General features: G+C 31.7%; 2 protein-coding genes across 2 annotated transcripts; both read right to left on the reverse strand.

Annotated features, from left to right (window-relative positions):
* Window positions 1-13,242: 13,242 nt before the first annotated feature.
* LOC130900166 (trifunctional enzyme subunit alpha, mitochondrial) lies at window positions 13,243-21,226 on the reverse strand. Its single transcript, XM_057810570.1, has 9 exons — window positions 20,991-21,226; window positions 20,794-20,891; window positions 17,021-17,381; window positions 16,285-16,652; window positions 15,884-16,230; window positions 15,537-15,766; window positions 15,148-15,476; window positions 14,852-15,072; window positions 13,243-13,654 (listed from the first exon to the last, which is right to left on the reverse strand). Exons 1-9 carry the CDS (start codon window positions 21,055-21,057, stop codon window positions 13,399-13,401), a joined length of 2,277 nt encoding a protein of 758 aa, XP_057666553.1. The 5' UTR covers window positions 21,058-21,226; the 3' UTR covers window positions 13,243-13,398.
* Window positions 18,659-20,750, reverse strand: LOC130900167 (kinesin-like protein KIF2A). The gene has a single exon (XM_057810571.1). The coding sequence runs from the start codon at window positions 20,632-20,634 to the stop codon at window positions 18,691-18,693; it is 1,944 nt and encodes a 647-aa protein (XP_057666554.1). The 5' UTR covers window positions 20,635-20,750; the 3' UTR covers window positions 18,659-18,690.
* Window positions 21,227-21,324: the final 98 nt, after the last annotated feature.

Below are 21,324 nucleotides of genomic sequence, written 5' to 3' on the forward strand. Positions count from 1 at the left end.
AAAAAAGTCTTACATGACCTGGTGAGTGATGGATGGAAACACCTGGTATGAAACAATCTGAGACAAACAATCATCTGGTGGCTGGTCTTTCAACCGGACACGGTCATCTAAGATGCAATCTCCATCTCATACTTGCTGTGTTCAAAACATATGACAAGGTTATAGTTTCCTCAGTGACTTTAACCTTGTCATATGTTTTGAACATTGCAAGTATGAGATGGAGATTGCATCTTAGATGACCGTGTCTTCTATACATTCCTCACTGACTTTAGAAGTTTTAAAGGAAGTGTCTGATTAGCTTTTTAAGGACTTAGGCCTTTGGTAGTTCTAAGAGGGGAATTACCGCGCCCTCCCATAACCATAAATTATGAAACAAATTTTCAGGACCTAACTTGAGTCTTTTGCGATCCAAAAAAAAAATATGTAAATATTTTTATATGAAAAATGAGAGGATAAGACCAGGCCAAAAGTTTGGAGCACTATTAACAATGTCAAGCAATGTTAGTAACTTAAGATCCAGTTTACCAATAATTGACTCCACATCAGGTCCTTTTCCAAAAGTCGACGACTTGTTTAGAGGTCCCAGCCACATATTAGCTAACAACAACTTATGGTGGAGCAACCACCTCCCGATAATTGTTTGTTTTGTCCCCTTCTCGGTCAAAGTAGTAATCCATGTACGATCCAATGAATAACACTTCCTCAGTCAAAGTATGTGGTCTAAGTATTAATCAGAAATGCTGCGAGACTAAGCGATCACAAAATGTGTCCCTTTTAGGGTCCTAAATTTATCATTACAAAGGTTTTTTCAGTATTTTTAACTCTCCAATGGAACACCAGAAAAACAACGTTTATAAATTGGATAATAAAGACACTAGGGAAAATAATTACAAACTCTAATATCTGGGACATTCAGTCCACCTTTTCAAATTACCATTGAATCAGTTGTTTATTATTAAGTTATTTATTAATTGTGCTAACGCTGAAATGTAGGTTAACAAATGATATTCAGTTCATTGTTAAAAAACATTTACGTGCTTTAAAATCAAAACAAAATTACTATCAGGTGCGATAAAAGAGAATTAATAAAAAAAAGACATATCTCCGATGAAAAGTTTTACTGTTTTCTGTCAAAAAATGTCCTAAAACAAGTAATAACGATAAAACGATCGGGGCGAAGGTGATGTATCTTTCATACGTCATAAAATGAATCTTTGAATAAATATTTGGTATCCGCACATTTGTAAAGTTAAAAATGTGTTTTTTTATTATCGTAACACAAAGTGGAATTGAATATTGTTAGATATAACATTGTTTAAAATAAAAAACCTACTAAAAAGTCCCACGCTGTCATGTGAAAACCGACATATATTCAATTCTTTTGCATAAATTGTGGACATTGAAAACTTCGATTTTACGGCGGATTTACGAAAAAAATTATGGGAATAGAAAAAAATAAAAATTTATATTGGTTTCAGGGCTTTAAATGTTCATGAAAATGCACTCATTTACGTATAATTGGAAAAATTTTATTCTTTCTTCACGTACATGGGAGCGATCAATTTTTGATGTAGTTTCTCTTCATTTTTGATCTCAAATAGACGGTGTTTTTTAGATCTTATCATCCCACACAAACGAAGAAGTATTTGGTTGTCTTGCATCTCTTCTTCAACTTCAAACTCATTCTGATCAATATATTTCTTTTAACTTTGGCGCCCAGTGAAAGATTAACGAATCACATACGCTCTGAGCAAAATGGTTAACAACAATTATCGTTCAACGTTTAATCGTACCACGATTATCGTTAAACGATCCTTACATCCAGCAAAACGTACCTTGGCAACATGACAGCAGGATCTGACTTTATCACTGCTTTCATTTTCATAGCTTTTGTGCCTCTCCTTGCCAAGCCATGGCATAAAATCAAAAATTAGGCTTCGAAAGTGCTCCCTCATCCACCCTATACTCCGGATTCAGCTTTAAGTGACTTTTGTTATGAAATGTAAGTAATTTACCTCGATAAACTTATCTATAAAACTAGGGAAACTCAGGACAATATGTATAAAAGTACGTTAAAGATTAACATTCATTTTTTTCCAAAAACTGTGTTGTGGGTCGGATATTTTGTACTTCCAAGACATAATTCGTAAAAATACGTATCGCAACAACTGAACTATTTTTTATTAGCATTACGAAACAATGCTCTGAGAGTACGAAAATTTAAAAATAGTTAACACTGGCAAAATCAAATACCGCCTGGGATGTTAGTTAAATTTTCGATTCAACGTTGCCAACTTTTTCATTGGAATCATAATTTTGTAGGAAGCGCGTCATCCTACGTTCATTGTCATCTAACAAGAGCATATACTTGATTTTGTTGAAATGCAAATTTTCGATTTTCAACGCGATGAACTCATTTTAAATAATATACGAGGATGGTTCCATAAGTATCTGGTACAACAAAGAAAACACAAAAATTTTGGAAGAAAATATATTTATTTTCCAACGTAGCCCCCTTTTTGATTCATACACTATTCCCAGCGATTTCCGATAAGTTCGATACCCTTTTTAGCACCTCAAAATAACAATTAACTGCCGACATAACCTCTTCATTGTTGAAAAATCTTTGACCACCGAGCTATTTTTGAATTTTGGGAACAGAAAATAATCCTAGGGGGCTAAATCTTGCGAATAGGGTGTATAAAGTAGCAATACAATAATTTTGGCCATTTCAATGACGGATGTGTGAGCTGGTGCATTGTCCTGATGAAACAACATTCTCTTCTTAGCCAAATGCGGCCGTTTTTGCTTGATTTATTCGCTCAAACATTGTAATACGTCTACATAACACTCGCCGTTGATAGTTTTCTCTTTTCCAACCATAGTCAATGAAAATTATCCCACGCGAATTACAAAAGAACGACGCTATGACCTTGACTGCACATGGAACCTTCTTTGGATCCGATTCTCCCTTTTTAGTCCATTGTTTTGATTTTTCTTTTGTTTTGGATGTGAAGTGATGGACCCAAGTTTCAACGATGGTTATGGAACGGCCCAAAAATTCGACCAAAACTCTATGAAAACATCTCCACAACCATTGTTTTTCCCATGTAAACAAACGCGGCTCCCATTTTGCGCACAGCTTTTTCCTGTCCAAATTTTCAGTTGATAAACGATGTTTCGCATTTTTTGAAATGCCTACTATGTCTACTAGATCGGGGACTTTCAGTCGACAATCATCCACTACCGGATTTTCTTAAAAATTTCTGGATTCATCTTCTTATTTGGTTGGCGATGCTGGTCTTTGCAGGTCGTACAGCTATAATTAACTCTATTTATGGTTGCCACGTCACATCAATAAAATAAATAACGGAAGTGTCTAAGGGACATGTGGAACCGCTTATGAAGACATTGAAGATGGTCAGTCTACAATACAAAACGAATACAATAGGAAATAGGTAGATTTATGATTCTTCACAGTCACATTAATATAAGACAGAAACTAGGTAATCCGATATATTGTATAACTTAATTTATGGTTCACAGATCTTAAATAGTTCCCATCAGGAGTGGCGAGATATTTCAGTGATATTTTTCGAACAATTACCGCCATCTTTAGGTCAGGCCAGGTATTTCTTGAACTATCCTCGTACAAATAAATCAAGAGATGCTGCAACTAAGCCTACAAGTAAGTAATTATAGTACGGGAAAAGAAAACTTTACAAGATTATGAGTTTAATTTTCTTTCGCACTATTTTTTGGATACGTGTTTCAAAAAATATTAGACGTAAACCATATATCACAACATTCTTGATGTTTGTTAAACAAAATGTGAATTAATGCGTCAGCAAAGTTGTAAGTTAAACGTTTTAATAAATTTGATTGCAAGTGAATAGTTTCCATTTAGAATTCACGTTTACGAGTTACCTTCTGTTTAATAACTTTCAGGAAATATAAATCTCTATAAGTTATGTAAAATTTACTTATTACGAAGTTTATTCGTAAATTATTAGATTCATCTAACCTCAAAGTGACGTAATGTGAATCTGTACAATATTTGAAAATTAATCAGACACGCTTAAAACAAATTAGTTCATTTCCAACTTTAAATAAATGTAATCCAACACGGATTAAAATGTATGAAATACAATGAGGTCCTAGAATTACCGATAAATTGATTTTTCTGTGTAAATATTGATATAAAATCCAGTAGATATTAATATAATATTAGACCTATTTGCATATTCAATATCCACTTAGATTAATAATCTGTCAAGAGATAATTTGACATTATTTGAGAACATTATTATAACCTAGACACTTTGTTAATGAAGACAATTTAAATAAATGGTAGTTAAGTTAAGATCAGGAGTTAATGTTTGCTCAGTATTAATGAATTCCCTTTCATGAATTCGCATAGTACAGTGACGGGTTTATCAGAAGATTACTAGCAATTTTAGTTAAGAATAATACGACAATATGGTTATATATTGAGCAAATAGGATTGATGTACTTTAATTTAGCCATTTATAGTAAAATGACACATTTAGCAGTTATTACCAAAAGTGTCAGATACGAGTTGTAGTAAAAAAATTAATTCATTTTTTTGCTAATAATGGATATGTTTGACGTTTCGGCATATTTTTCATTTATATAATCCTAAGTAATCAACTCATGCAATCAAGCAATCATTTTAAGGTTAGACTACCTCGTTACTTTACTGTTTATTGTGTTGCCTACTTATTTTTGTACGAATAAGTCCAATATCTACTTGAATTTGTAATGTTTTTACGGGTGTACTACAATCTGATAAAATTTTACAAACACAAAAATTTACTTAATATTTGAAATTCCAAGATCAATATTTGATCCCGAAGCAAATTTAATCAGATTAATCCACTCTAAATTTCTTGACGTAACTTTCAATGGTATCTACATCAGTTGTATTGATGCTTAGACCCTAAATATACACGGATTGCTACTTTGACCTAAAAAGAGGCAAAACCTTATATGTAGTGTAATATATATGGACAGTTTCTATAAGTGGAAGCGGTTCCAACTAAGGAAGACAGAATGGCAACGATTTCTCTATCCTCCGAGGTTCCAGCTCGGTTCTGCGCATTCTCAAGCATGCGCATAGATAAAGTGTCTCGAACGAGACAGAAAATGAATATTGTTTTTTCCCATAGGAGAAGGCTAACTTCAAAACGATCTCACACGACTATGGACGATTATATTCTTAGACAACCACTTCGTTTACAAGGATTTAGTAAAAGTTTAGTGATTGGTCTAGTAAAGAACAGAACAAACTTATTTGATACGAAACTTGTACGACGAAACTAATATTTGAGGTTTTTAAAAAAATTACTGAGCTACAATACAGGCTTGGAAATCTCTGTAAATAAAGTCAGCCAAAATAAAAAAGTTAACGAACTGAATCTGTGGATTGAACAGCACGCAATGATTTAAAAAACATAACCTCGAAATTCTGAAATTTTCTTAATGTAAGAGGCAAACCACACACATCATCACCACCTTATGAAAGTAAGTCATCTAAACAACAACGATCGTGGTAGAAGATTAGAGTAAACCATTTTAAGTACACTATTCCAAAAGATGGGACACAAATAACTGAAACAGAAGCAGAGACGGTACTCTATCTGATCAGGAAAGAAGATATCTTCGCTAAATTATACGAAGAAGATGATTATTATCCACAAAACACAAACTATCATTACATCAACTAATTCTACAAAATAGGCAATGAGCAATTATCTTTGTTTTTATTCTAATAGATTCTAGAAACGATTAGCAACAACTTAATGACGTAGTTATCATATTTTCCGTATAAATTATGTCCATTAATATCATTCCATTAGACGGAGCACTTTCTGAATAATAACATTTGATTAACATTTACATTAACATTTAAAATTCTTTTGTCTGCATATTTACCCGAAGACAAAAACAGTTTTCTTTACATGAGTCTGCCATATTTAGATTAAATTCTAACAGATGGCATAAGAAATACACCGGAAATACAGTGGCTTGATAAAGATAGTGCGGTCACATGACAGTGGCCGCCATGTTTAACCCACACTACGTCACAAAATAAAATATTTTCGTATTTTTTCAAGTTAAAATTATTGTTGAGCCCTTGAAAAATTTTTAATTAATTATTTGAGAATGTAAATTATGATTTTATAGAACAAATTAGCCGAAATTGGGTTAAATATGACGACAAATCTCATCAGTTCCATTTTCATTTCTCCATTGTCCCTTAAAGATTAAGTGTACATTCATTTCTCAAATTGATAAGTTTTAAAAATAATTAAAATGAACTCTAATGATGTAAAAATACCCTAAACGAGTAAAAACTTCCACCAGAGATAATTGAATAAGTCATACGTATCAGATGGTGTTATATCCTTAGAGTAAGAGAGCGAGTGCTCTTAATATGATTTGTATGAAATACACACCAGACAACGATTCCCGAAGGTTTCGTAACTTGTTACAAGGAAGCATTACTTCGTAATAAGCTTCATATGTTTCGGAGTTATTCTCATGTGTGCAATATTCAACTGAATCTTGTATAAAACTTTCAGCGTTGCAAATAAACTAAATATTTTTTTCCAATTATCAGTAGAACGTAACTTTTTTAACCCATTTGACAATATAAAATTTTAATTTTTTTGCGTCTCGTTACTATTTTATTTTATTTACTAGTGGATCAATGTCACGAATAAAGTAAAATTTACTTTTAACTCAATTTTCATACACATTTTTTTATATAATCGTCCTATTATGATAATAAATGTTTGAATAGAATCATATTTCATCATCTCCTGTTATTTAACTACTTTTTTCAATCTTCATAATGAATTTTAGAAGTTTATTTAACAATTAAATGTTTTAATATTTGTGCTCCATCCAACCATTTCCCTTTTATAGAATTGCTTTGTCAACATCTTAAAAAGTGACGAAAATCAATGTCTAATGTAAAGACAAATTGATTGTTTTATTTATTTCATTAATTTTTACGTTAAAGACTTCTCAGAGTTCGTGTGGTCCAAATGAGACCCGATTTGGCACCTGGGGATCCTTCATTACAAGAATGCGCTCGCTCACACGTCGCTCATTGTGCTTGAGTTTTTGCCCCGAAGCTCAGTCACCGTGACAGACAACCCGCCTTATTTCCCCGATTTATCCCCTTGTTCCCAAAATACAAAATGGTACGGCGTTAGCAGAAGTTATTATTATTGTAGTTTGTGATCCTCCCACAGAAGCTACTGATTTGTGAGACTGTTTACACTATTTCTTTTGTGTTTTCCGAATCATTCTCATTCTTCTAATTTCTAAAAAAACTCTAAAGTATACAAAGTGTCGAAAGCGAGGTCAAGAAAGACGAAATTTCAATATTATATTTGGCGAAATACGAAGAGGAATTGAAGAAATAGGGTTGAGAAGATTTGCATATAAGCGTTACACCATTGAAATCGTAGCGCCAGATTGTAGTTGGATATATGTTGGTGTTTATGAGGCATATGTTTCAACTACACCTAAGAAATTCTGGTTTAAATACATTCACAATCTTTGCCTTGTCTATTATTGTAATATTTTCATAAATTATTTATTTGAATTGGATGTTAAGACAATGGAGATTTGTTCTGTTCTAAGATAAGACCAGAATATGTCTCCATGGTAGCAACCAAAGAAGGAAAGTGAACCGAAGACCAAGAGTACGAGTTGCAGATTGCTACTTTGAAGAGCGGAGTTCTTTTGGAGGTGGTTCCTGCATGTTCTGAGGCGCAATTTCTAAAGGGGCACGTACCTGTGTTAATTCGTAGGGGAGTTCACGGAAAAAGAGGTTTAACTACTAACAAATATATCGTCGACTACATGTATGACAAATCCGATACAACATTTATAAAAAACAATAGGTAATTTGATTAGATCTAAGCATAATTTTATAAGATATGTTTATAGGGCAAGAGGCAACCCTATTTATGTTAATAATACAAAAAAAATATTTATATGTATTTATATTATATATTAATTTCACTATGTTAAACATGGGAAGTCGAAATAAGTTTTTATAAATTTATACTAACATTGAAACATATTAAATTGTCTTTCAAACGGCATATTTTTTCTTTAATCTGATCAATTATTTAAAAATATATATAGTCAAAAGTTTACAGTGGGACCTTATTTTTCACGCAATTATATTTTCATTTTCCCATCTAACTTCTTTCTTTTTGAGCCGAACATATCTAAAAACCTCAGTATTAACCTAATATGTTTAAGACTACATACATCAGAGGTGTTTATTGTAATAATTTTAAGAATTATCCAAAGAAAGAGTTTACTATTCAAGCTGTTGTTAAGTAGTTGAAGAAGTTTTAACTGAGCGCCTCATAACTCTCAAAAACAGTGTATTAATTTAGAATACTATTCAAATACCTATCCTACAACCTAAAACTTTTCTTTTTTTGTAAATTTTGTGTTAATTCTAGAAAAAGTTTTTGTCAAAAGTTTACAGTGGGACAATTTCTAGGTATGCAAATATATTTTCATTTTCCCATCTAACTTCTTTCTTTTTGAGCCGAACATATCTAAAAACCTCAGTATTAACCTAATATGTTTAAGACTACATACATCAGAGGTGTTTATTGTAATAATTTTAAGAATTATCCAAAGAAAGAGTTTACTATTCAAGTTGTTGTTAAGTAGTTGAAGAAGTTTTAACTGAGCGCCTCATAACTCTCAAAAACAGTGTATTAATTTAGAATACTATTCAAATACCTATCCTACAACCTAAAACTTTTCTTTTTTTGTAAATTTTGTGTTAATTCTAGAAAAAGTTTTTGTCAAAAGTTTACAGTGGGACAATTTCTAGGTATGCAAATATATTTTCATTTTCCCATCTAACTTCTTTCTTTTTGAGCCGAACATATCTAAAAACCTCAGTATTAACCTAATATGTTTAAGACTACATACATCAGAGGTGTTTATTGTAATAATTTTAAGAATTATCCAAAGAAAGAGTTTACTATTCAAGTTGTTGTTAAGTAGTTGAAGAAGTTTTAACTGAGCGCCTCATAACTCTCAAAAACAGTGTATTAATTTAGAATACTATTCAAATACCTATCCTACAACCTAAAACTTTTCTTTTTTTGTAAATTTTGTGTTAATTCTAGAAAAAGTTTTTGTCAAAAGTTTACAGTGGGACAATTTCTAGGTATGCAAATATATTTTCATTTTCTCATCTAACTTCTTTCTTTTTGAGCCGAACATATCTGAAAACCTCAGTATTAACCTAATATGTTTAAGACTACAGACATCAGAAGTGTTTTATTGTAATAATTTTAAGAATTATCCAAAGAAAGAGTTTACTATTCAAGTTGTTGTTAAGTAGTTGAAGAAGTTTTAACTGAGCGCCTCATAACTCTCAAAAACAGTGTATTAATTTAGAATACTATTCAAATACCTATCCCACAACATAATCTATGTGATCCTGAAATTGATATGTATTTCTAACCACGAAATTCGTTAGAAAGAAGCTAGACATTCAGTTGCAACTGGAGTTAGATATAGACATCGAGCAACCACAATATTTATAGGAAAACTTCTCTTTTTTTGTAAATTTTTTCTTAATTATTGAAAAAAGGTTTTGTTTTCATAATTTCATTAGATATAATAAAAATTTGCGCAATAAACTTAGGGGCGATTAATTAATATTTAAGAATCTAATCAAATCTAATTCCAATACCGATATAAAACTGTATTCACAATATTATTTGTACATCGAAATGTCAGTGACATGACAGACCTTGACGTACCTACATAATCCACTTGTTTCACATTCCGATAATCAAAAATTTCAATTTATACGTTCGACTAGATTATGTTGTAACGTTCGAATTTTATTGCCGTTTCTAATTTATCTTAAACCATCATTCTTGGCAGTATTGTTTTAAAAAAAGAAATGCTGGCCAAAACTGCTAATGTTTCACAACTTAACTTGACCTACAAATCCAGACGCTCAGATTGCCACATGTGAATTTTTCGAATCGTTCGCTGATACAATATTATTTGAAAAGAAAACATGTCTACTTAAGCTGGCATAATATATAAAACGATATAAAATTACCTCGGCCAAGTATAGACTCCCGATACCTCGAATCCATAATGCCAAGATCCAGAATAAGCTCCTTGTCCTTTAGGTCCAGTGCATACCCCATGTCCGTGGGCTTTACCCTCCTCCCATCCCCCGCAATACGTCCCACCGTCATCGAAATCAAATCTGCCACCGTTCACGTGACTCCTAGTGGTCGCCGTGCCCGTGGCCCCCGTGGAAGTGGCCCCATTTTCAGCGGGTTGCGTTTGCATTTCACAGCACTACAGTGTTAGGCTTCGCGAACAAAATCATCGTCTCGTTTCAATGTGTTTTTCGATTTTTATTATTTTTTTTTTATATTTTTTAAAAGCTATTTTTTTAAACTTTCGAGAGGTTGTCTATCAGCTCGTTGGTGACGATATTTTCGTCATTTCGCAATAACCGATTGGTCGACGCGGCCGTACTGACTCCCGGGGACCAGCTGAGCGGACGTCGTGACGCCTCTTAAACACCACGACGCTTGCGTCGCCGTAGCCTAGTTGGACGGCAGTAGCGGGTATTGCGGGAATTAAATCACAAACTCGAGAGCTGATCAGAATAACGACTATATGAAAAAGTAAACAATTTCGGGAAGTAAATATTCCCACGAAAGAAATTTCGATTTCGTTCGAAGTTCAATGATAAAAGTTCAAATTCCATAAACATATATTATAAATAAACGTAATTAATTTTTGCAAAACACAAGCCAAATTTAGAGGTGAACAGAAAATGTTGATTTAAAAAAAAAACAATACAATGCCAAATCTGTATATAGATACCAGATTTTGAAACAAAATGGAAGATGAAGTAGAAACAGAAAAAACTGAACCAACTTTCAAAGCTGTAACTGATAATAATTCAAAAAATGGTTGAATTGACATGAAGTCTCTTTCCCACTAATTTATAATCTGAATTAATAAGGATACATCGTAAAAAAATAAATGTTTAAACTTTATTTGCTGTCATTACATCAATTAAATAAATTAACTTCGCATTCTACACAGTTAGGCGTTAGATTAATGGATTTGTTCTATTAAAACTGCACAAATTTTCAACAATTCTCATTATTCTACACCTCTAACTTATCTGACTCAAAAAAGAAATCCAGAATGTTTTGATTTTTGTTTACTAAAAACTGTACTTAATAATAACAACCTGAGAATGTTTTGATTTGACTGCAAAACCTGAAAGCAGTTCTGACAATCAGACATGAAAAAACTTCACCATATACGTATATTGTGAAATATTTTATTCGTAATAAAAAAAAATTAATTAAATTTAGTGAAAAACAAAGGTATTTTAATAAAACTAATCCTAAACATATGATATATATCAATTATGTGGAAGGCTTGAAGTCAAGCTTAAAAAGTATGTATTTGTGCAAAAAATATTCATTATTGTGGATGCAGCCTTTATAATGAGAATCATCAGTATCAAAAGGATTTGAGATGTTTAAATACCTCAAAATCCAAATCAAAATGGAGTCCGCTAAGCAAAATATCAAAAAGGTGGAGAATTTGTTATTGAAATCGTTTTTAAAATTATTTTCTGGAACAAATATGTTTTGAAAAATTGTGCTTAAAACTGCAAAAAACATGATTTGTTGAATAATAACAAAGGCTTTCAATGTCAAAATATTTGTCATATAAATATAATTCCAGCTAATTTAATGAAAAAAATTACGTTAACATGTAATTATCAAATGGCTACAGCTCTGTTAAATCTTGATAAAGTTCTAGGCAAGTTCAAATTATGTAATGTCTGTTGCATAAATTGATTAAATAATTTGTAATGTGTGTTGCCTGAATTCATTATATCATAGATATAGTAACACATAATATATCTATGGATTAGACATAGATATTTTTGTGAATTCTTTTATGATCAGCATAAATTAAAAGCGCTACGGAACATGGCGTTCGCTCCAGAACGTGTTGAGTTTGTAGTTAGGTAGAAGTACCTCTACCCTCCATAGTTCGTAGTATATGTCTCGCCGAACAATTCTGTTGTACAATAGTTGCACAACTGTTGCGTCCGCTGAATGCGACCATTCAGCTAAACACATTTTTTACACTACCACTACACCAAAACTGACACAACACTGTCTATGGCCACTTGCACCATAAGGTTAACAATGGTTTAAATTTTAACACTGGCTTAATTCTGTTTTGTGAATTGCACCGTGTGTTAAACCAAAGTCTTAAAACTATGATTAAATTAAACCCTCAAAACCGGGGGCTTGAACTGATTTAATCTTTAGTTAAACAGTTTCTAACCTATAATTAAGGTAATTTTGTGTTGCAAAACACAGCAGAAACAATAATTATCGCAATAGGTATTGCGATATTGGTAATAAATAATAAGTTTTAGGTACAATAGTCATTTACATTTTGGAGCAAATTGAGTATAGTCTCATATCGATTTCACTTCTTCCAGTAGCCATAGATTAACTTTCTTATTATATTTTAATATATGTTGCTTTTGCTGTTAGTTGGTTGGAAAGGAAATAACTTTTGAATAATGGAATTTAATCGATTTTCTATTATTTTTGAGATCTATTGCTCCTAGATCTAAAGTTCCCATATTCTTTACAATGAGGTAATATGGAAATTAACTGAGTTGAAATCCCTACTATGATGGTATGTACATTTAGAATCAGTTTGTTTCTGAATGATTACTGTGTTTTCTGATACATTCAAAAGAGCTGTATGCAAAAACTTACTGGTGGTTGATCCTTACTTAGGTTTAGTATACAGAATAGGGACTTTTTCCAAGGAAGTAACTAGATGATTTCATTGAATTGTAAAGAGCTCCACTACTACTCTTTTATGTAAAATTTGAATTCATAATGTTATTCTTGCTTTATTCTATTAATTCTCATCGATTAAAGTTTAAAAAAAACTCTTGTATACCTCATTATTTTTACTTTTGGTCGAGGAACAATGTGTTCAGTATCTCTTTGGTTTACTGGATGTTAATACTGCTAAATGCAAAATATGAACCTAAGTGTATTTATGTGATTATTAAACTCGGCTTATCGTATACTTACAAGTAATTATTGAAAAGGTTGTAAATAAAACTCATTTAAACAGTATTAAAATATATTTCTTAGGATATACAGACTTATAAAAATTTATCCCTAGTATATAACAAATGCTACTTATTAACGAAGCTTGTAAAAAAATACATATAGGATAGTTAATGGAAAAAAGAAGGCACAATCCAGTAGTATTAAATTTTTACTTAGGATGGAACTTTTTGCTGGGATCTTTGGCCATATCGATGAGAGTTTGAGCGGGTTGGAAAGGTAAACCATAGGAATGTTGATATTTTTCCATTTTCGATACTAATTTAGCGGCTCCGTATTGATCTACCCATCTGAATGGACCTCCAGAGAATGGTGGGAATCCCAAACCGAATACTGCACCAATGTCTCCTTCCAATGGATTTGCTAGAATTTTTTCTTCTAAACATAGGACAGCTTCGTTTACAAATCTGCAAAAGAATCTCAATTAAAAATCTAACCAAATATAATATCTTCCACGCCAAATAAACTCTATAGAATTTTTGTATTTCATTTAGCTGAATTTGAATAAACAGGTTCTTTTTTTATTCTACTTGATAATTTTTCTGATGTAACAACATATAGAGCGACAAAATCAAATTGAACTTCTAATAATTTATGAAATTTTTATACACTGCGGCTGTGAAGAAACACTTTTAGTTTTAGTAAAAAATTCTTTTAAAAACTTCTTCTTCTTCGAAAACAACAAAATACAAAAAATGTATCCGTTTTATGTGAAATCCTTTTAGCATGAAGTACCAAACTAGTGACTGAATTTATATCATTACTCATTAATTGGTATTTAAATTTTCTTGAGATATAATTTTTTACCAAACCACTTTTTCATTAATATTTTATTAAAATAAGTTTAAGACAAGAATTAAGTAAGCTAAATTCAAATCAAACTTTTTCCTTAGGTCAAATTCAGGCAATAAAAAATGTCTGGATATTCTAACAACCTTCTAGTTTTTTCAATTTAACGACATAATTCAGAGATTTGAAAAATAAGAAATATTTTAATAGAATAACAAATTTTTCATACACTGTGTGGCAAGCTCTGTAATGCTAGTGAATGATTACCTAAGGGACCTGTTACACTATGGTGGCCTGCCACGTCCTAAAGTATAACAGTTTACACTGAATCAAAGTCTGTTCTCAACTATAGGATGACTAGCCATCCAAGCCATGGCTACACCACGCTGTGGAAGTGCACTGTTTAACATTTGATGCACCAGTCATTCAAAAAATGATACTTTGGTCATTCTAGAATAGTTGAAAAACTCATAATTACAAAGTTCATTGAACAAAGCCATAACCGTGTCAGGAGACGTGGCTTGCTAGCGTAGTGAAACAGCCCTAAGTGACTAGGTTGACCGAAACTCACCTGATATGATGAGAAAATAATAAACAGAAATCTCTTTTCTTTGCCTTATTGAAATTTTACAATCACTTACACATGCCTGACTTGGGCAGCAATGATTAATCATTGGCTAAGTCAATTTTACTGATTCAGCATTACATCTATTACAAATCTATATTTGCGAACATTTCATTCACATATTATAACCTGTTTTATTCCAACACATGTGGTATGCAGGTATATTTATTTATTCTATATGTTAACTAACCTTGATACCATCCTCAAAGTCTTATCTTCGTCTTCAAAATCACCTTTCGGCTGAATTGAATATTTCTTCAGTACCTCTAAAGCTTCGAAATTAACGTCTCGATTTTTGCTTCCTTTTTCATAAACGTAAATTCCCTTTCCGGATTTACGACCTAAGAATCCTGCTTGGACGATATCTCTCAAAACACCTAAATCTCCTCCAGAAAACCTCTCACCAAATGCCTAAAATTATTCCCTACTAACTAACATACTAATGACATGTATTTAGACTTATTCGTGTGTTTTACGTGTACGTACCTTTGCTAAAGTAGGACTAATATGTGCCGCTACATCCAGTCCGACTTCATCTGCTAAGGTAGCGGCACCAACAGGAAAACCGAATTTTCTAGTCAGCGAATCTAAGTCTTTAGGATCAACTCCTTCTTGTAGCAGTCTTATACTCTCGGCCATCATGGCTGATAAAATTCTGGTTGTGTAAAAACCAGGACCATCCCCAACAATTATTACTACTTTTCCTTGTTTTAAACCCACATCTACAGCAATGGCGGTAGCCTCTTTGCTAGTTTTATCTGTCGTTATAATTTCCAATAGTTGCATTTTGTCAACTGGGGAAAAGTAATGCATACCTAAAAATATATAAAATATGGATCTGTGGCTTTCCGAATATCGAAAAAAAAAACACTCACCTATTACATTTTCTGGTCTCTTAGAAGCAGCAGCAATCTTATTAATGGGTAAGGCGCTAGTGTTTGAAGCAAATATACAATCTGGTTTAACAACAGCTTCCACTTCTTTCAGAACTTTGTGTTTAATATTCAGATCTTCAAATACTGCTTCAATTACAATGTCTGCTTTTTTGAAAGCGTCATAATTCAAAGTAGAATTTAAGTTAGACATATATTTGTCTCTCTCCAAACTAAAAAAAATGAAAATATTACTACCAAAACACCGTTAAGGTTAACGATAAAGTTCAAATAATGAAAAATGTCTCAAAACATTACATAATCTTTATGTGCATTATCGATAAACTTACCCAGATATTTTCTTCCTCTTAACAGCACCATCAAGACCGGCATAAACCTGACCAACACCTCTAGACAGACCAGCAGAAGTAGTATCTTTCAATATGACTTTATAGCCTTTGTCTATGCTAACATGAGCTATACCAGCACCCATCAAACCGGCACCCAATACAGCTACAGTTTCAACTTGTTTACTTGGTTTACCAAAACGATTTTTTTTACATTGAGTTTGTCCTTTGAACAAACTAATTAATCCTTTACATTGTGGTGTTACAGCTAACTCGCCAAAAGCCCTAGCTTCTTCCTTAAAGCCTACAGTATGACCTTTATCTAAACTTGTGCGAAGAACTTCTAGAATCTATAAAGAATTATTATATAAAGTACTAGACAAAATGAACTGTTTCAAACTTACCCTTAAAGGTGCAGGATATAGTCCTTGAGACATCTTCATGACTTGCTTTTTAGCTTTATTAAAAATGAAATCTTTCACAAAATTAAATTGTAATGCGTAGTTCAATACTTTATCTGTTAAATTCTTTTCTCGTTTGGGTTTCAGTTTACCAGAAGCTAAATCTTTGGCAGTTGCTACGGCAATTTTTTCAAGGTATTTTAACGTATTTACTTCGGCCGATTCTAGACCTGGACCTAAGGGATCTACCAAAAGATCTACCACGCCCATTTTTTTCGCTTTATCAGCACGTAAACTTTTTCCAGTTAATATGAGATCCATGGCACTTGGGTACGAGATCAACCTAGGTAGCCTTTGAGTACCACCACATCCTGAAAAGTGAGATTCTACTTTTTTTGGGCCTGTCTGATTTCCAGATTTAGCTCAGTTAGATTAGTTCTTAAGGGAATATTTTTAAATATTTTAATGTGAAAATGTAGTTTCCAGTGCTTTCTGTTCATTAAACTACTTTTTGTAATAGTTATGGCTGAAGATATAAACTAAACTTAACAAAAACCTGGAACATACTCATAAGGGAGTACTTCCTATATACTGCTAAATACTTTAATGATTATGTAGGTAAAGCAGAAATCTAGTATACAATTAATGCAGAAATATCTATGCTGGCTCATAAAAAACTGTTATCAAATATTGTAAAGTAAGGTAAAAGAAAATTTATTGAGAATAAACTCTGTCTTACCAGGAAGAACACCCAACATCACTTCTGGTAATCCCAAAGCAGTCTTTCTATCTTTGACTGCAATTCTGTAATGTGTAGCTAATGCTAATTCAGTCCCAAGACCAAAACAAGAACCCTGAATAGCTGACACAAAAGGTTTTTGGCTATCTTCAACTTCTTGTAACGCTTTCTGGCCCTCCGTAACTTTTTTTATACTTTCGTCCACACTATTCCAAGATTCCAACATGTTTATATCAGCTCCGGCGATAAAACATCCTGGTTTACCAGAAATTATAACACATGCTTGAATTTGTGGATCACTTTGAATCTTAGGAAACAAAATTTTTATTTCATTCATTACTTCTTCATTGAACGAATTTACCTTAAAAAATATTTCTCAGTTAGTAACAGTTCGTTATATATAATTGTTTAAGGTTACCTTAGTTTGGTGAGGACTAACGGGAACGGTATAGGGAAAAGTAACAGGAAGTCGTAAATACTAATTCAATCGTTTTTTGCATATCATCTATGTAGACTATCCTACAGATTGTAATTTTAAATGTTAAATTTACACTATAAATTTATTTTTAATTGTTGCATCTTTATTGTAAATAAAATCATTAAGGTCATAACATTGTTGTATGATTTCGGTACTTTATCATGTACTTATATATCTGTTGTATAAAACATTCCATTTAATACCAGTGAAATATTGGTTTTTAATTTGTTAAATCAATGGAGTTTTTGATAAAATTAAAATCAATAGAGGAAGAATGATATAATATAATAAGTCTATAATTTTTTTAAGATCAAAGACATTTAAAAATAGAAATAATATTTAAAATAAGTTGTTTCTTGACACACCTTTTATAAAAACTTTTATATAAACCTCCGAAACATATTTCAATGACGCCTCCATTGATTTTTCAACATGTTGAAGTTGTCTTTCCCCAATAGGTAGTACCTATGAATCTGACCTTGTCTAGATCTAATCTAATCCTATGAAAATATGAATCACAAAAAACAATTATGGTAATGTGTACAATTTGAATAATTCAACATAATATATAAAAATAGAATTTACAGACATCATTACAAAATGGTTCACTTTTATCAAATAATGAAGATACACTGTATCATATAATAAGATCTACATTTGCCCTTTTATTTTTATAATAAAAAAAAATTGATCGGGTGGCTTAGCTCTAAACATTAGAGGATGAACTAGCACCTATGAAATATGGTTGGACCATTGGCATTCAAACTTCAATGGTAATTATTCACCATAAGGAAATAAATTGTGATATATGCTAATAGTACTTGAGAATAATTATTGGAATTTAATATAGATTTATTTCTATTTCTCTATATTGACATGTACATTCTGAAAATTTGGAAAAGTAGGATAAGGATATTCCAAAAAACCAGGGGAATTGTTTAATATTTATTACATCCATTCTATAATTAATAAGAAATATTAGGTACTTATTAATTTTGAGAATTTATTTTAATTTATAGTGTTGAATTTTACAATTTTATATTATATAAAAATGAAAACTAGTTATACATAATAAATAAACATGCATTGTTGATTTTTTCCTGTTATTTATAAATGGTTTTATTCAATTTAAAAGCGTTTCAATGTAAGTAAATAAAATATTTTGTAAATAAAATAAATTTAATGTATATAATTACATCTTGGCTTTTGTTAAACATGACACAACATCATCAATAAGATTGTTCCAAATTTGATTGTAATTTTTGGTATCCTCACCTGAAGAATGTATTATCTCTACAGTATTTTCTACGCATTTATGAAGTTTCTGAATAACTTCCTTACGAAGATTAATTATCTTATTTTCCAATTTAATTTTACCAGGGATGCTTACAACACTTGGCACATTGTTATTATTCTCCAGGTTATAACAACTATTTGAATTATGATCAGTTCCTTCTGTGGTCATTGTTAATGTATCTCCTCCTCCTCCTAGTTCTTTGACTCGATCTGCATATCGTAAAGTATTCAATGTATTTTCACATGAACTGACACCAGGAGAAACCATTGCAATCATGCAAGTTTTTGAATTGATCCCAACAAAAGAATCCCTCAACACTTGAGTTAATTTGGATGCTCTAAATGGTAAATGTGATCCCTTTCTTCCCAATGCTCGAATACATTCTTTTAGAGAAAGTAGAGATTGATTTATTTCGGAACCCTCTAATCTTGTGAGTTTAGAAGATGAAAATGTATCTGCACCTCGTTCATTTCCTGCTAAATCTATCAAAGAAAACTTGCCATGAATTTTCTTCATATTGGTATTGCTTCTTAAATAAATCTGGAATATTGCATGTGATCTTGAGGAATTGGCATTTGCTGATGTTTGTCCTGAAGCCCTTTCTTCATTACCTATGTTTATTAATTGCAATACATCTGAAACGGAAGATACATTCCGTTCGGTTAAGCCTACTATTTGAACTTGTTGTTTACCATCTTCAAGTATCTTCAATGGTTTTTTGTTGTTCAATAAATCAGATACTTTTTTCACATATATTTCAAAAAAGCTACAAGACACTGTTAGAGCTAAGTTTCGATATTTTGGTGAACGAATTTCATTAAAAATATCTGCAGCAGTTAATGCATAAATACCTTTTTCTTTGGCATCATTGACATTGCCACTCATTGTATAAGTCTTGCCAGAGCCAGTTTGGCCATATGCAAAACATGTTGCAAAACCTCCTTCAAATACAGTTTTCACTAACGGCTGTGCTGTATATTTGTAAACCATAAAATTGGTACAATTTTCATTAAATGTATAATCAAATGTAAACGTGTGATTCTCGAGATATTTTGTTAAATCCACTTTGTATTTAGGTTCATGCACTATAAGTTGATTTTTGCTGGGAATAGTTACAATATCAATTTCTTTTTTGAACAAATCCATATTATTTAATGGTCTCTTTCTAACTGCTACTGTTATTAAATGTTCTTCAATATAATCATCTTTAGTAGAAAGTGGTTTAAACTCAATTTGTTTTTGATAAGCAGCTATCATATTTGAAAGTTCCCAGTGAGGATTATTTTGATTCTTCTTAACAATTTCTTCTTTTTCTGCCTTCACTTCAGCATGTTTCTTTCTTCGTTCTATACGATCTTTTTCTAGTTTGCTCAACTTTTTTAAAGTTGAACATTCTTTTAATTTACCATTATATTCTATTGCCGAATGTGTGGTTTTGTTATTTGGGATTCTTCTGCCATCTACAACTATCTCACTAGTTTCAGTGGAATTCAGAGTAATATCATCTTGTGTTAATCTAGGTTTTGCAGAATGAGCTCTGTAATCTTTACTTGATGCTGAAAGTCTTCTTTTATTTTTGTTTATCAAACTATCATCGAATATTTTACAACCATCTGAACTGTAATTTTCTTTTTTTGGAGCAAGTTTAATAACCTGATAATCACAGTTAAGCGGTGTTATATGTGCAAAATGAACTTCCTTGCCTTTAGTCTCCCCATTTTCAAACCATTCAACTTTAACACAATTTAGCTCATAATCTATAGATGATACTACAGCTCTTTGAACTCGTCCATCACTTCTTTTTATATTTATTGTACATCCAACACTAAGAACATTCATATTAAATGTGTTTTTCAAAACTAATGTGAAAGAAAACTGACATCTGCCATTTCCAAATTTGGAAATTCATGGACAACAAGATTACTAATAATACAAAACTGACACTGTTTTAAGGTCATGAGTGAATAATACAATTAAAAAAGGCAAAAAATCACTTACTTTAACTCCGGGAGAATCTATTGTTATCACACCTACATTATCAACCACCTTTAGTTTAAAATGTTTAAGTTCCGCTGAAGACATACATCTTTTTTGGTCTACAAAAATATATCTGTTGTATTATAAGTTGTTATAAGGAATAACATATTTGTAGCCGATGGTAACAGAATAACTACACTGATTTCGGGACTACTTACAAATACTATAAAACTGAAAATGTTTAGATGACCTAGAAAGGGCTCCCAAAAACCGAATGGTAGACATCGTAAGGTAATTCCACTAAACTTTGTGAAACTGAAACCGTCAGATCCCAGTACAAAGTTGACAATTCTATCTAAAATAGGACTTTGACCTTAAAAATGAACTTTAAGTACTGTTTAGTAACCTAAAAATGACATTATACATTCGACACTTGACATTTTCACGTGGGTTCAACTCTTAGAACGTACCATGTTCTAAGGTTCAGCTCCATATAACGTAACAGGCATATCTTTGCGAAGTCAAAATTAATTTGATAATTTTTAATTATGT

Source organism: Diorhabda carinulata, chromosome 12, assembly GCF_026250575.1.
Source record: "Diorhabda carinulata isolate Delta chromosome 12, icDioCari1.1, whole genome shotgun sequence".
NCBI classification, from domain to species: domain Eukaryota; kingdom Metazoa; phylum Arthropoda; class Insecta; order Coleoptera; family Chrysomelidae; genus Diorhabda; species Diorhabda carinulata.

Excerpts from the sequence above, each read along its gene's own strand:
- LOC130900167 (XM_057810571.1), bottom strand. The coding sequence starts at position 20,634 with ATGAATGTTCTTAGTGTTGGATGTACAATAAATATAAAAAGAAGTGAT.
- LOC130900166 (XM_057810570.1), bottom strand. The coding sequence starts at position 21,057 with ATGTCTACCATTCGGTTTTTGGGAGCCCTTTCTAGGTCATCTAAACAT. Across the intron at positions 20,892-20,990 it reads TTTTCAGTTTTATAGTATTT|ACCAAAAAAGATGTATGTCT; the intron begins GTAAGTAGTCCC and ends ATATTTTTGTAG. Across the intron at positions 15,073-15,147 it reads TTAGTCCTACTTTAGCAAAG|GCATTTGGTGAGAGGTTTTC; the intron begins GTACGTACACGT and ends GAATAATTTTAG.